This window comes from Scyliorhinus torazame, chromosome 25, assembly GCF_047496885.1.
Source record: "Scyliorhinus torazame isolate Kashiwa2021f chromosome 25, sScyTor2.1, whole genome shotgun sequence".
NCBI lineage: Eukaryota > Metazoa > Chordata > Chondrichthyes > Carcharhiniformes > Scyliorhinidae > Scyliorhinus > Scyliorhinus torazame.
Window position 1 is genome coordinate 2,116,782 of NC_092731.1, and position 14,237 is coordinate 2,131,018.

General features: G+C 50.1%; 1 protein-coding gene across 2 annotated transcripts in view; it reads left to right on the forward strand.

Moving 5' to 3' along the window:
- shkbp1 (SH3KBP1 binding protein 1) overlaps positions 1 to 14,237 on the forward strand; it is a 63,579-nt gene that overhangs the window by 23,920 nt on the left and 25,422 nt on the right. The window contains exons 5-9 of one of the 2 annotated variants that reach the window (XM_072489890.1): positions 3,811 to 3,869; positions 5,053 to 5,133; positions 6,096 to 6,260; positions 8,431 to 8,524; positions 8,710 to 8,900. In XM_072489890.1, coding sequence (XP_072345991.1) covers positions 3,811 to 3,869; positions 5,053 to 5,133; positions 6,096 to 6,260; positions 8,431 to 8,524; positions 8,710 to 8,900 — 590 coding nt within the window. The remainder of the gene's footprint in view (positions 1 to 3,810; positions 3,870 to 5,052; positions 5,134 to 6,095; positions 6,261 to 8,430; positions 8,525 to 8,709; positions 8,901 to 14,237) is intronic. The other variant, XM_072489891.1, reaches the window with a different exon arrangement.

Genomic DNA, 14,237 nt, shown 5'->3' on the forward strand with positions numbered 1-14,237 from the left:
CTTAACCCTATTTGCTAATTACTTTTCGTGACCCCTTCTAGCCCTCCTGACTCCTTGCTTAAGTTCCTTCCTACTTTCCTTATATGCCACACAGGCTTCGTCTGTTCCCAGCCTTTTAACCCTGACAAATGCCTCCTTTTTCTTTTTGACGAGGCCTACAATATCACTCGTCATCCAAGGTTCCCGAAAATTGCCGTATTTATCTTTCTTCCTCACAGGAACATGCCGGTCCTGTATTCCTTTCAACTGACACTTGAAAGCCTCCCACATGTCAGATGTTGATTTGCCCTCAAACATCCGCCCCCTATGTTCTTCAGTTCCCGCCTAATATTGTTATAATTAGCCTTCCCCCAATTTAGCACATTCATCCTCGGACCACTCTTATCCTTGTCCACCAGTACTTTAAAACTTATTGAATTGTGGTCACTGTTACCGAAATGCTCCCCTACTGAAACATCTACCACCTGGCCGGGCTCATTCCCCAATACCAGGTCCAGTACCGCCCCTTCCCTAGTTGGACTGTCTAAATATTGTTTTAAGAAGCCCTCCTGGATGCTCCTTACAAACTCTGCCCCGTCTAAGCCCCTGGCACTAAGTGAGTCCCAGTCAATATTGGGGAAGTTGAAGTCTCCCATCACCACAACCCTGTTGTTTTTACTCTTTTCCAAAATCTGTCTACCTATCTGCTCCTCTATCTCCCGCTGGCTGTTGGGAGGCCTGTAGTATACCCCCAACATTGTGACTGCACCCTTCTTATTCCTGATCTCTACCCATATAGCCTCACTGCCCTCTGAGGTGTCCTCCCGTAGTACAGCTGTGATATTCTCCCGAACAAGTAGCGCAACTCCGCCTCCCCTTTTACATCCCCCTCTGAAACATCTAAATCCTGGAACGTTTAGCTGCCAATCCTGCCCTTCCCTCAACCAGGTCTCTGTAATGGCAACAACATCATAGTTCCAAGTACTAATCCAAGCTCTAAGTTCATCTGCCTTACCCGTAATGCTCCTTGCATTAAAACATATGCACTTCAGGCCACCAGACCCGCTGTGTTCAGCAACTTCTCCCCGTCTGCTCTGCCTCAGAGCCACACTGTCCCTATTCCCTAGTTCTCCCTCAATGCTCTCACCTTCTGACCTATTGCTCCCGTGCCCACCCCCCTGCCATACTAGTTGTATAGAGGTTGTATAAAGTGACATCTGTCATTTGGTTTCAGAGTGTGGGGTGTCTGCCCACGTTTCGATGATTGCTTTCCCTGGACTGTGTACTTACTGAGAATATTAGAATCCAAGATATATTTTGAAACTTTGTTATCCTTACAAATAGGTATAGATCTGAAAAGGTATAATTGGGGGAGGGAGGACTGTATTAGTACTAATATTTTCTTGTCTAATAAATGTTTTATTCTTTTTTAAAAAGTTAATCTGCTCCTGTGACTGTTCATCCATGTTCCTAAACACAAGATGAAAGTTAGGGGGCTGGATTCTCCGATTCTGGCGCTATGTCGCACTCCAGCGTGGGAACGGTGGGGTTTTACGCCAGGAAAAGTGGCGACCGACCGTCGGTGTAGCTGGGGGCTAGCATGCTTCAGCGGAGAGCACCCGGTTCTAGCTGCCAATACGCTCTGGAGAATTGCCGGGTCCGTGGCACGCATGCACACGGCGGCTGCGCCATGCTACATGGCGGAGGCCGCTCACGGACCCAGCCCGTGATATAGTGCTCCCCCCCTTCGGCCGGCTCAGGCTGTCCAGACACCCCCTCCCCACAGTGCCCTCAGCCCTGAATAATGTGCCCCCTGCCCGAGGAGCGGCCCTCCCTCGACTGTAGCGGCACTGGACTGAGTCCGCAGCCGCCACGCCGAGTTCCCGATGGATGAGACCATGAGTGACCCATGCCGTCGGGAACTTGGCTGGTCGGGAGTGGAGCATTGGGGGTCGGCGGCCCTCAGGCAATGTCCTGAGGCCATCGATACATCGCAAGGCGCATTCAGAGATTACGCAGCTTTGGAGGGGGTGGAGCATCGCGAAAGTGGCGCCGCCCTCGATTCTGTCGTAAACATTGTTTCTCCGGCCGAACGTCAGCGGCTGCAGAATCCTGCCCAGGATCTGTGAAGGAAGGTTCCATTTGGGTCCTGATTGCCCATTAGCAACACCAGCTGGGATTGCAACACTGTCATTTAACTCCATTTTGACGATTTATTGATATCATCATATCTCTTTAAGAAGCCCCCAGGACCTGATGGGATTTATCCTAGGATTCTATGGGAAGCCAGGGAAGAGATTGCTGGACCTTTGGCTTTGATTTTTATGTCATCATTGGCTACAGGAATAGTGCCAGAGGACTGGAGGACAGCAAATGTGGTCCCTTTGTTCAAAAAGGGGAGCAGAGACAACCCCGGCAACTATAGACCGGTGAGCCTCACGTCTGTAGTGGGTGAAGTCTTGGAGGGGATTATAAGAGACAAGATTTATAATCATCCAGATAGGAATAATATGATCAGGGATAGTCAGCATGGCTTTGTGAAGGGTAGGTCATGCCTCACAAACCTTATTGAGTTCTTTGAGAAGGTGACTGAACAGGTAGACGAGGGTAGAGCAGTTGATGTGGTGTATATGGATTTCAGCAAAGCGTTTGATAAGGTTCCCCACGGTAGGCTATTGCAAAAAATACGGAGGCTGGGGATTGAGGGTGATTTAGAGATGTGGATCAGAAATTGACTAGCTGAAAGAAGACAGAGGGTGGTGGTTGATGGGAAATGTTCAGAATGGAGTACAGTCACAAGTGGAGTACCACAAGGATCTGTTCTGGGGCCGTTGCTGTTTGTCATTTTTATCAATGACCTAGAGGAAGGCGCAGAAGGGTGGGTGAGTAAATTTGCAGACGATACTAAAGTCGGTGGTGTTGTCGATAGTGTGGAAGGATGTAGCAGGTTACAGAGGGATATAGATAAGCTGCAGAGCTGGGCTGAGAGGTGGCAAATGGAGTTTAATGTAGAGAAGTGTGAGGTGATTCACTTTGGAAGGAATAACAGGAATGTGGAATATTTGGCTAATGGTAAAGTTCTTGAAAGTGTGGATGAGCAGAGGGATCTAGGTGTCCATGTACATAGATCCCTGAAAGTTGCCACCCAGGTTGATAGGGTTGTGAAGAAGGCCTATGGAGTGTTGGCCTTTATTGGTAGAGGGATTGAGTTCCGGAGTCGGGAGGTCATGTTGCAGCTGTACAGAACTCTGGTACGGCCGCATTTGGAGTATTGCGTACAGTTCTGGTCACCGCATTATAGGAAGGACGTGGAGGCTTTGGAGCGGGTGCAGAGGAGATTTACCAGGATGTTGCCTGGTATGGAGGGAAAATCTTATGAGGAAAGGCTGATGGACTTGAGGTTGTTTTCGTTGGAGAGAAGAAGGTGAAGAGGAGACTTAATAGAGGCATACAAAATGATCAGGGGGTTGGATAGGGTGGACAGTGAGAGCCTTCTCACTGGATGGATATGGCTGGCACGAGGGGACGTAACTTTAAACTGAGGGGTAATAGATATAGGACAGAGGTCAGAGGTAGGTTCTTTACGCAAAGAGTAGTGAGGCCGTGGAATGCCCTACCTGCTACAGTAGTGAACTCGCTAACATTGAGGGCATTTAAAAGTTTATTGGATAAACATATGGATGATAATGGCATAGTGTAGGTTAGATGGCTTTTGTTTCGGTGCAACATCGTGGGCCGAAGGGCCTGTACTGCGCTGTATTGTTCTATGTTCTATGTTCTCAGCTGTAGAATTCTCTAGAATTGAAGGATTGAATTTTCTTTCCCCCTCAGAGACATAAACATTGCAACACTTCGGCATGAAGCTGAATTCTATGGAATCTCTCCGCTGGGTAAGTGCAGAATAGACCCGGGAATAACTACCAACATCCTTATTCACCTCTTGTTTTAAATAACTTGCATCCCAAAATTGTTCCAGATATCAGCTGCTATGTTATGTTGTCGAAGATGCTGAGGGGATGTTTCTCTTTGTGGGTGAGGCAACAACTATTTTTACAGTAAAAATAAAGCGATGATGAGAAATCTTTATCTCGGGTTCGTGAGTCTGAAATTCTCTTTCCCCAGAGAGTGGTGGCAGTACGGTCAGGAAATGTTTTGAAGGACAGAATTGGAAATCTTTTGACTCCTTTGTTCCTGATCGGTGATCGGTGGGCTAGTGGCATTGAGGCCACAGTCAAATCAACCATGATCTGATTTAATGGCGGAGCAGATTTCTGGGACAAATGTCTTACTCCCAGTTTGTAGGTCCCATTCCCAACTCTATTCCCAATGTTTTCAGTCTTGTAATCTCTCTTTAACTTGCTCCGCCAGTGTTCTTAACCCACAGAACCATCCTGCCTGACACCTTGCTGCCTCCATCCCGATCATCTCTTTAAAACTCTATATTCCAAGGCTTCTTGCTGACCGTTTCCATGTGCACAGCAGGACCCCACAATCAGCAATGGTATAAAGATCCAATTTATCTGTTTCAGTGATGTTGGCTCAGAAATATATATCAGTCAGGGCTCTGGATAGCATTCCCCTGCTCCTCGTCAAATAACCAAATTGCACATTGCTCAATTTAATGTCCCACCCAATCATGGCCCCTCCCTCAGTGCAGCACTGGAAGTATCAGCTTGGATTACATGCTCATATCTCATGGACTCAGTGAGGAAAGAGCGATCACTGAACCTGGCTGACAGAAATTCAAATATGGAATGTCGCATTAATTCCAAACAATAACTGCTCAGCAAGATGGTCTAATCACCTCCCCTCGACAGGAGCAACCTCATCAAATCTTCACCATCAAAATTTTGGGGTTGTCATTGGCCAGAATTTCAACATGTCCAATTGCATCAATGCCCTGGAGACGGGAGCTCTGTTCTGCATCATTCTCATCACCTCCATATTGTGTGGAAGAATCCCACTGACCCCTATCCCCTCAAACACCTGTGGAGGAGCCACACTCTCACCATTCCTCATTCTGGGAGCTGGGCCTGTGATGGAACTTCATGTTGTGTTTGTTCCTGTTCCCAGTTCGTCGCCTGGAATTGTGTGAGGATTTGGAACGCTCATCTTGTGGGAACGTCCTATTCCATGGATACCTGCCTCCTCCAGGTCAGTTCAGTAATCCTGTCTCTTTCCCGTTTTGCACGGCTAAGGACTGTGTGTCTCGTCAGATGTGTTACAGACAGAAATTGTGTGGTCACTTTCAGTCCGTACAGAGGATGTGTGAGTGGACATGCTTACCCTCTGACTTCCAAAATGAAAATAAATGTCAGAATTTTTGGTGATTTGTATTTAAATAAAGATGATTATTTATTGTCAAACACTCGCCCAGATGTTTAAAATATCACGGGCTGCATTCTCCAGTGGAGATAGTGGAGTTACTGACGTGGCGGAGAATCCAGTATTGTCAGATTGACCCATCAGCATCCTATTGACGGGCTGACACCACATTCTCCAAACCCGCCGGATTCGGTGGCCAGCTGGGCCGGGATGCACCTGAGCGAGAATTAGTTACAATACTTCCCAGCGGGACCCTGACTCGGTGAACCACAGGATGGGCTTAGGGGACAACCTTTTAAGGGAGTTGTTGCCAAAGTCCATTAGAGGGTCTCTTCCCTCCCATGAGAGACCCCCCCAATGAGAGACCCCCCCTAATGAGAGGCCCCCCCAATGAGAGACCCCCCCAATGAGAGACCCCCCCAATGAGAGACCCCCCCAATGAGAGACCCCCCCCAATGAGAGACCCCCCCCCATTTCCACTGCGGAAGTCTGTTTGTTTTAATTCAGTCCTTTTTAAGTCACCCTTCCAGTTTTACGGCTCTCGGCATTTCGTGGTCACAATCGCCCTGGGCAAGATTGTTCTTGGATGTGATGCCGTTGAAAGTTGAATAGTCCCTGTCCATTCTTACATGCAGAAATTAGCCACTGGCAGAGGAGAGGGTGGGAAAGATGCGAGTTATTAGAATGCGGTTGATGCCTTCTGGCCTTTCGCCATGGATGTGAGGTGGGGACTAATCATCACAACCTCTGGCTTCTTGACCTTTTATTTTGATGTGCGTCTTTGTCCGCAGTGATCCCAACAATGAGACAGAATCGGCACAGCCTTGCTGGGCCCCAGTTTGTTGGGACTCGGCAGGAAGCCACAGATCGAGTGCCCGTACGAAGGAGCAACACTATGCCACCCAATCTGGGTAATGCTGGCATTCTGGGGAAGCTCCTGGAGCAACGAGGAAATGGTTCGTACCTTGTCTCTGAAATGTTGAACTCCCTGATTCAGAACTCAGCCAATGAGTTTGCGGTTCACCTGCCCCCAAAATGTCAGTCCTTCATCTGAGGTCAAGAAGGCAGCAGATTTGAACCTTGGTCCATTGTGACTGAGTTGGTGTCAGCCACAGGAGCTGAACCACGTACCAGAATTGGGTTCAGGGCCCTGGATGATGGGTACTAATAAAGTCCCCCCTTGATCATCATCTGATGACATTTGCTGGAAGTTGTAGAAACATGAAGGACGAGTATTGGGTGAGGGATTGGTGAGGGTCCAAGAGGTGGGATTGAGGATCAGGCACTGTCACTGAGAAGGTAGTCAAGACGCATACAGCATGCTTGCCTTCATTGGCCGGGGCATTGAGTATAAGAATTGGCAAGTCATGTTGCAGCTGTATAGAACCTTAGTTAGGCCACACTTGGAGTATAGTGTTCAATTCTGGTCGCCACACTACCAGAAGGATGTGGAGGCTTTAGAGAGGGTGCAGAAGAGATTTACCAGAATGTTCCCTGGTATGGAGGGCATTAGCTATGAGGAGCGGTTGAATAAACTCGGTTTGTTCTCACTGGAACGAAGGAGGTTGAGGGGCGACCGGATAGAGGTCTACAAAATTATGAGGGGCATAGACAGAGTGGATAGAGACTGTTGCCCAGGGTAGAGGGGTCAATTACTAGGGGGCATAGGTGTACGGTGCGAGGGGCAAGGTTTAGAGGAGATGTACGATGCAAGTTTTTTTTTTTTTTTTTTACACAGCGGGTAGTGGGTGGCTGGAACTCGCTACCGGAGGAGGTGGTGGAAGCAGGGACGATAGTGACGTTTAAGGGGCAGCACGGTAGCATTGTGGATAGCACAATTGCTTCACAGCTCCAGGGTCCCAGGTTCGATTCCAGCTTGGGTCACTGTCTGTGCGTAGTCTGCACATCCTCCCCGTGTGTGCGTGGGTTTCCTCCGGGTGCTCCGGGTTCCTCCCACAGTCCAAAGATGTGCAGGTTAGGTGGATTGGCCGTGATAAATTGCCCTTAGTGTTCAAAATTGCCCTTAGTGTTGGGTGGAGGTGTTGACCTTGGGTAGGGTGCTCTTTCCAAGAGCCGGTGCAGTCTCGCTGGGCCGAATGGCCTCCTTCTGCACTGTAAATTCTATGTTAATCTATGTTAATCTTGACAAATACATGAATAGGATGGGAATAGAGGGATACGGACCCAGGAAGTGTAGAAGATTGTAGTTTAGTCGGGCAGCATGGTCGGCACGGGCTTGGAGGGCCGAAGGGCCTGTTCCTGTGCTGTACATTTTTTCGTTCTTTGTTTTGCCATCATGATTGCTACGGTTAGCAGCCATGAAGCTGTTTGTACTCCAACTTCAAGAAAGAAGCATCAACTGGGCAAAGTACCAGGAGCCTGTCTCTCTGGGAAAGTTGGGCAGGACACTGACCCAAAGTACTGGTGCCTGCTTGCTCTTTATTTACTAACTCACAATATTGAGTGAGGCTGCGGCCCACGTGGTGTAGGTACACCCACTGTGCTGTGAGGGAGGGAGTTCCAGTATTTTTACCCAGCCACAGTGAAGGAACGGTGATGTAATTCCAAATCAGGACGATGAGTGACATGAAGAGAAAGGTCCAGGTGGTGGGGTTCCCAGGAATCTGCTGCCCTTGTCCTTCAACATGGCAGAGATCATGGGATCGGGCGGTGCTGTCGAAGGAGCCTTGATGAGTTGCTGCAGAGCATCCTGTAGGTGGTGCACACGGCTGCCACTGTGCATTAGCTGTGGAGGAAGTGAATGTTTAGGGTGGTGGATGGAGTGCTCTTCCTGTTAGAGGGCATTAAATTTGGATTTGAATCTTTGAGTAGCATGGCATTGTAGCGTGTCCAAGACTTGCCCAGTCGTCACCCAGGACCCTGAGACCAGTTGGCATTCTCGTGCTTCTGCTGGCAAAGAGGCTGAGTGAAGTTGATGGATGGGAGCAGGAATTCGCCTGGTCTGTGAAGCAGCTGCTCACTTTTCCTAAATGCCGAAATAGTAATTAATTAGGATTGAAATCAAGAGAAACATTTGGTCAGCGAAAGTGTAGGTACTCAACAGGTCTGTAAAACTGAAGTAGTGAATTTGCTTGTGTCATTCTAACCTCCTTCCCCCTCCCGAAGCAGGTTTGACGGCCCACCCTGGGATGGTACGGATTATTCGCGGGCATCACAACTGGATTGCAGTAGTTTACACGCAGTTTGTGGTGTGTTACAGGTGAGTGTGCAAAACTCAAACTTCATGGCATCTCACTCTTCCTCATTCGTCTATTTTTTTTCTCCTTTCCTTTTCCATCCTGTTGCACTCTCTGGACCTGGGGTTGAGCCTCTGACATCAGGAGATTACAGACATTTCTCTCAATGCTTGTTGGTTCTCACCCTTTTCTGTTTTTCACCACACAGATTGAAGGAGTCATCGGGCTGGCAGCAAGTCTTCTCCAGCCCCCGTCTAGACTGGGTCATTGAGAGGGTGGCACTGAATGCTAAAGTCATGGGCGGTTCCCTGGGCGACAATGACAAGATGGTGGCCGTGGCCTCTTGCAGCGAGATTATCCTGTGGGCCATTCATGAAGGCGGCAGTGGAAACGAGATCGGTACAGTGACTGCTTCAATTTACTGCTTCACAAGAGAATTTGCAACGGGGTCTGGTATCCTGCATGTTGCTATTTTAATCGTGAAATATGGTCACTATACCAACCCTTGGGCTATAGAACCTGTTACCCATACCCAACTACAAAGCCATCAGCAGAAACTGGTTTTGCTCTGATACTGAGTCACAGGTCAGATAGAGACTCTGGCCGTGATCAATGTACAGCCCCCCCCCCCCTGCCCATCTGTTGTGAAGAGGGAAACCAAATCAACATTTCAAGTCCAATATGACTTTTCAGAACTGAGGAGAGATATAAATGTCCCGGGTTTTCATGCATTGAATAAGGGATGGGATGGGAGGTGGAGCAGATGGGGGGAAAGGGAAGGTCACAGTTAGGTTAGAGGCTACGGGAGGTTAAAAACTGAAGGTATTCTAGAACATTAGGCTAAGAGGGTGATAATGGCAATAATAAAAAAACAAATCATTGGTCCAAAGAAGGTGTTAAAAGCAGAATAAAGGTCAGCTCTGAAAACACAAAAAATGGGCAGCACGGTAGCATAGTGGTTAGCACAGTGGTTAGCACTGCTGTCTCACAGCTCCAGGGCCCCAGGTTCGATTCACGACTTGGGTCACTGTCTGTGTGGAGTTTGCGCGTTCTCCCCGTGTGTGCGTGGGTTTCCTCCGGGTGCTCCGGTTTCCTCCCACAGTCCAAAGATGTGCAGGTTAGATGGATTGACCACCATAAATTGCCCTTAGTGTCCAAAAAGGTTGGGTGGGGTTACTGAGTTGTGGGGATAGGGTAGGGTGGGGGTGTGGGGGTAGGGTGGGGGTGTGGAGGTGTGGGGTAGGGTGGTGGGGTGGGAGTAGGGTGGGGGTAAGGTGGAGGTGTAGGTGGGGTGGGGGTGTGGGGGTAGGGTGGGGGTGGGGGAAGTGTGGTGGGGTGGGGGTATTGTGGGGGTGTGGAAGTAGGGTGGGGGTAGAGTAGGGGGGTGGGGGTATTGTGGTGGGGTGGGGGAAGGGTGGTGGGGTGGGGGTAGGGTGGGGGTAAGGGTGTGGGGGTAAGGGTGTGGGGGTAGGGTGGAGGTGTGGGGGTAGGGTGGAGGTGTGGGGGTAGGGTGGAGGTGTGGGGGTAGGGTGGAGGTGTGGGGGTAGGGTGGAGGTGTGGGGGTAGGGTGGAGGTGTGGGGGTAGGGTGGAGGTGTGGGGGTAGGGTGGAGGTGTGGGGGTAGGGTGGAGGTGTGGGGGTAGGGTGGAGGTGTGGGGGTAGGGTGGAGGTGTGGGGGTAGGGTGGAGGTGTGGGGGTAGGGTGGAGGTGTGGGGGTAGGGTGGAGGTGTGGGGGTAGGGTGGAGGTGTGGGGGTAGGGTGGAGGTGTGGGGGTAGGGTGGAGGTGTGGGGGTAGGGTGGAGGTGTGGGGGTAGGGTGGAGGTGTGGGGGCAGGGTGGAGGTGTGGGGGCAGGGTGGAGGTGTGGGGGCAGGGTGGAGGTGTGGGGGTAGGGTGGAGGTGTGGGGGTAGGGTGGAGGTGTGGGGGTAGGGTGGAGGTGTGGGGGTAGGGTGGAGGTGTGGGGGTAGGGTGGAGGTGTGGGGGTAGGGTGGAGGTGTGGGGGTAGGGTGGAGGTGTGGGGGTAGGGTGGAGGTGTGGGGGTAGGGTGGAGGTGTGGGGGTAGGGTGGAGGTGTGGGGGTAGGGTGGAGGTGTGGGGGTAGGGTGGAGGTGTGGGGGTAGGGTGGAGGTGTGGGGGTAGGGTGGAGGTGTGGGGGTAGGGTGGAGGTGTGGGGGTAGGGTGGAGGTGTGGGGGTAGGGTGGAGGTGTGGGGGTAGGGTGGAGGTGTGGGGGTAGGGTGGAGGTGTGGGGGTAGGGTGGAGGTGTGGGGGTGGGGGTTGGGGTGTGGAGGTAGGGGGTTGGGGTGTGGAGGTAGGGGGTAGGGTGGTGGGGTGGGGGGTGTGGAGGTGTGGGGGTAGGGTGGAGGTGTGGGGGTAGGGTGTGGGGGTGTGGAGGTAGGGTGTGGGGGAAGGGTGGTGGGGTGTGGGGGTAGGGTGGAGGTGTGGGGGTTGGTGGGGTGGGAGGGGTGGGGTGTGGGGGTAGGGTGGTGGGGTAGGGTGGTGGGTTGGGGCAGGGTGGGGGTGTGGAGGTAGGGTGGGGTGTGGGGGTAGGGTGGGGGAAGGGTGGTGGGGTGGGGGTAAGGGTGGGGTGTGGGGGTAGGGTGGAGGTGTGGGGGTTGGTGGTGGGGTGGGGGTGTGGGCTCTGGGTGGGTGGGGGTGTGGGGGTAGGGTGTGGGGGTAGGGTGGTGGGGTGGGGGTTGGGGCAGGGTGGGGGTGTGGAGGTAGGGTGGGGTGTGGGGGTTGGTGGTGGGGTGGGGGTGGGGTGGGGTAGGGTAGGGTGTGGGCTCTGGGTGGGTGGGGGTGTGGGCTTGGCAGCGTGCTCTTTCCAAAGACCGATGCAGACCCGATGGGCTGAATGGCCTCCTGCACTGTAAATTCTAAATTCTATGATTCTGTCAGTCAATGAGAATAAGATTCAAACTGGCTCATGTAGGACAGGGTTCACAAGGCTGAAGTTGTTGATCTCAATGTTAAGGCTGTAAAGTGCCTAATCGGACGATGAGGTGCTGATCCTCCAGTTTACACTGGGCCTTCACTGGAACATTGCAGCAGGACAAGGACAGATATAACAATAATCTTTATTATTGTCACAAGTAGGTTTACATTAACACCGCAATGAAGTTACTGAGAAAGTCCCCTCGTCACCACATTCCGGTGCCTGTTCGGGTACACTGAGGGAGAATTCAGAATGTCCAATTCACCTAACAGCACATCTTTCAGGACTTGTGGGGGGAAACCGGAGCACCCGGAGGAAACCCACGCAGACACTGGGAGAACGTACAGACTCCGCCAGTGAGCCAAGCTGGGAATCGAACAGCGCTAACCACTGTGCTATCGTGGGTGATTGGACTGTCTAGGTTTGTTTCCACTGGAGTTTAGAAGGGTGAGGGGTGACTCGATTGAAGTTATAAGATCCTGAAAGTCTTGAGAAGGTGGACATGGAAATGACGTTTCCTCTTTTGGGTGAGCCCATAACTCGGGAGCACTGTTTATAAATTAGGGATCACCCTTATGGGACAGAGGTGAGGAGAATTATTTTCTCTTGAGTTTTGTGTGACTTTGGAATCTCTGCCGGTGGGGTGATTGACATTTTTAAGGCACAAGTAGATACATTGTGGTTGGGTAAGAGAATCCAGGGCCAGAATTTTCTGTTGCTTGGGCAGACGTATGTTTGACCTGGAAGTTGAAGTTTAAAAACTCACCACTATTCTTAGAAATCCCCCTATACCAAGAAGGGTCAACATTCTAAATAGTGAACAGGGATTCTCACTCCCTGACTCCTATGCAGACTCAGGTGGGTGCTATTCAGGTCAAACTATGTTTTCAAGTTACCCCCGGTATAACCCATACCTTCACAGAAGATTTCATTTACTTACCACTTAGTAGCATCGATCCTGGGTCCCGCGTTGAAAAGTAAGTAAAGTAGACTTTGTAATAACCACTGTTTCAGGTTAAAACTTTAAAGTTATTTTATTGTATTTTTTCTTTTAAAAGATGCAATCACTGTCTTTACAGAAAAGTAAAAAGATCTTGTTTCTGGATTCTCTTCGTTGGTTGGAGAGACCTTCAGGTCCACCTTGACAATCTCTCTTCTTTAGCTTTTGGTCTTTCTCAGATGGATTCGCTGTTCTGCTCGGTTGCTACGCTCTATCTTTCCCATGTACCGAGCTACGAGAGCTGGCTCTCTCTCTTCTTTCGCTTTTGGTCTTTCTCCGATGGATTCGCTGTTCTGCTCGGTTGCTATGCTCTTATCTTTCCCATGACCGAGCTAACTCTGCTGGTTGTCCCCTTTCTTAGGGTTTATATCCCCCTTCTATATCCCAGGGTATAGATGCTTCAGGAGGGATAGAGAGGGAGGTAAAAGGGGTGGAGGAGTTGGATTACTGGTCAGAGATGATATCACAGCTATGATTAAGGAGGGCACGATGGAGGATTCGAGCACTGAGGCAATATGGGTAGAGCTAAGAAATAGGAAGGGTGCAGTAACATTGTTGGGACTTTACTACAGGCCTCCCAAAAGCGAGCGTGAAGTAGAGGTACAAATATGTAGACAGATTATAGAAAAATGTAGGAGCAATAGGGTGGTCGTGATGAGAGATTTTAACTTCCCCAACATTGAATGGGACTCGTGTAGTGTTGGAGGCGTAGATGGAGCAGAATTTGTAAGGAGCATCCAGGAGAGCTTTTTAGAGCAGTATGTAAATAGTCCAACTCTGGAAGGGCCCATACTGTACCTGGTATTGGGGAATGATCCCGGCCAGGTGGTTGAAGTTTCAGTCGGTGATTACTTTCGGAATAGCGATCACAATTCCGTAAGTTTTAGAATACTCGTGGACAAAGACCAGAGTGGTCCTAAAGGAAGAGTGCTAAATTGGGGAAAGGCCAAGTTTAACAAAATTTGGCAGGAGCTAGGGATATGGATTGGGAGCAGCTCTTTAAGGGTAAATCCACATTTGAAATGTGGGAGTCTTTTAAGGAAAGGTTGATTAGAGTGCAGGACAGACATGTCCCTGTGAAAATGAGGGGAAAAAATGGCAAGATTAGGGAACCATTGGTGACGGGTGGAATTGTGAGACTAGCTAAGATGAAAAAGGAAGCATACATAAGATCTAGGCGACTTAAAACTGATGAAGCTTTGGAGGAATATCGGGAAGGTAGGACAAATTTCAAACGCGCAATAAAGAGGGCTAAAAGGCGTCATGAAATACCTTTGGCTAACAGGGTTAAGGAAAATCCCAAAGCCTTTTATTCGTATAGAAGGAGCAAGAGGGTAACTAGAGAAAGGATTGGCCCACTCAAAGACAAAACAGGGAATTTATGCGTGGAGTCAGAGGAAATGGGTGAGATTCTTAATGAATACTTTGCATCGTTATTCACCAAGGAGAGGGACATGGCGGATGTTGAGGCTAGGGATAGATATTTAAATAATCTAGGTCAAGTTGGCATAAGGAAGGGAGAAGTTTTGGGTATTCTAAGAGGCATTAAGGTGGACAAGTCCCCAGGTCCGGATGGGATCTATCCCAGGTTACTGAGGGATGCGAGGGACGAAATAGCTGGGGCCTTTCCAGATATCTTTGCAGCATTCTTGAGCACGGGTGAGGTCCCGGAGGACTGGAGAATTGCTAATGTTGTCCCTTTGTTTAAGAAGGGTAGCAGGGATAATCCAGGGAATTATAGACCTATGAGCTTGACATCAGTGGTAGGCAAACTGTTGAAGATACTGAGGGATAGGATCTATTCAC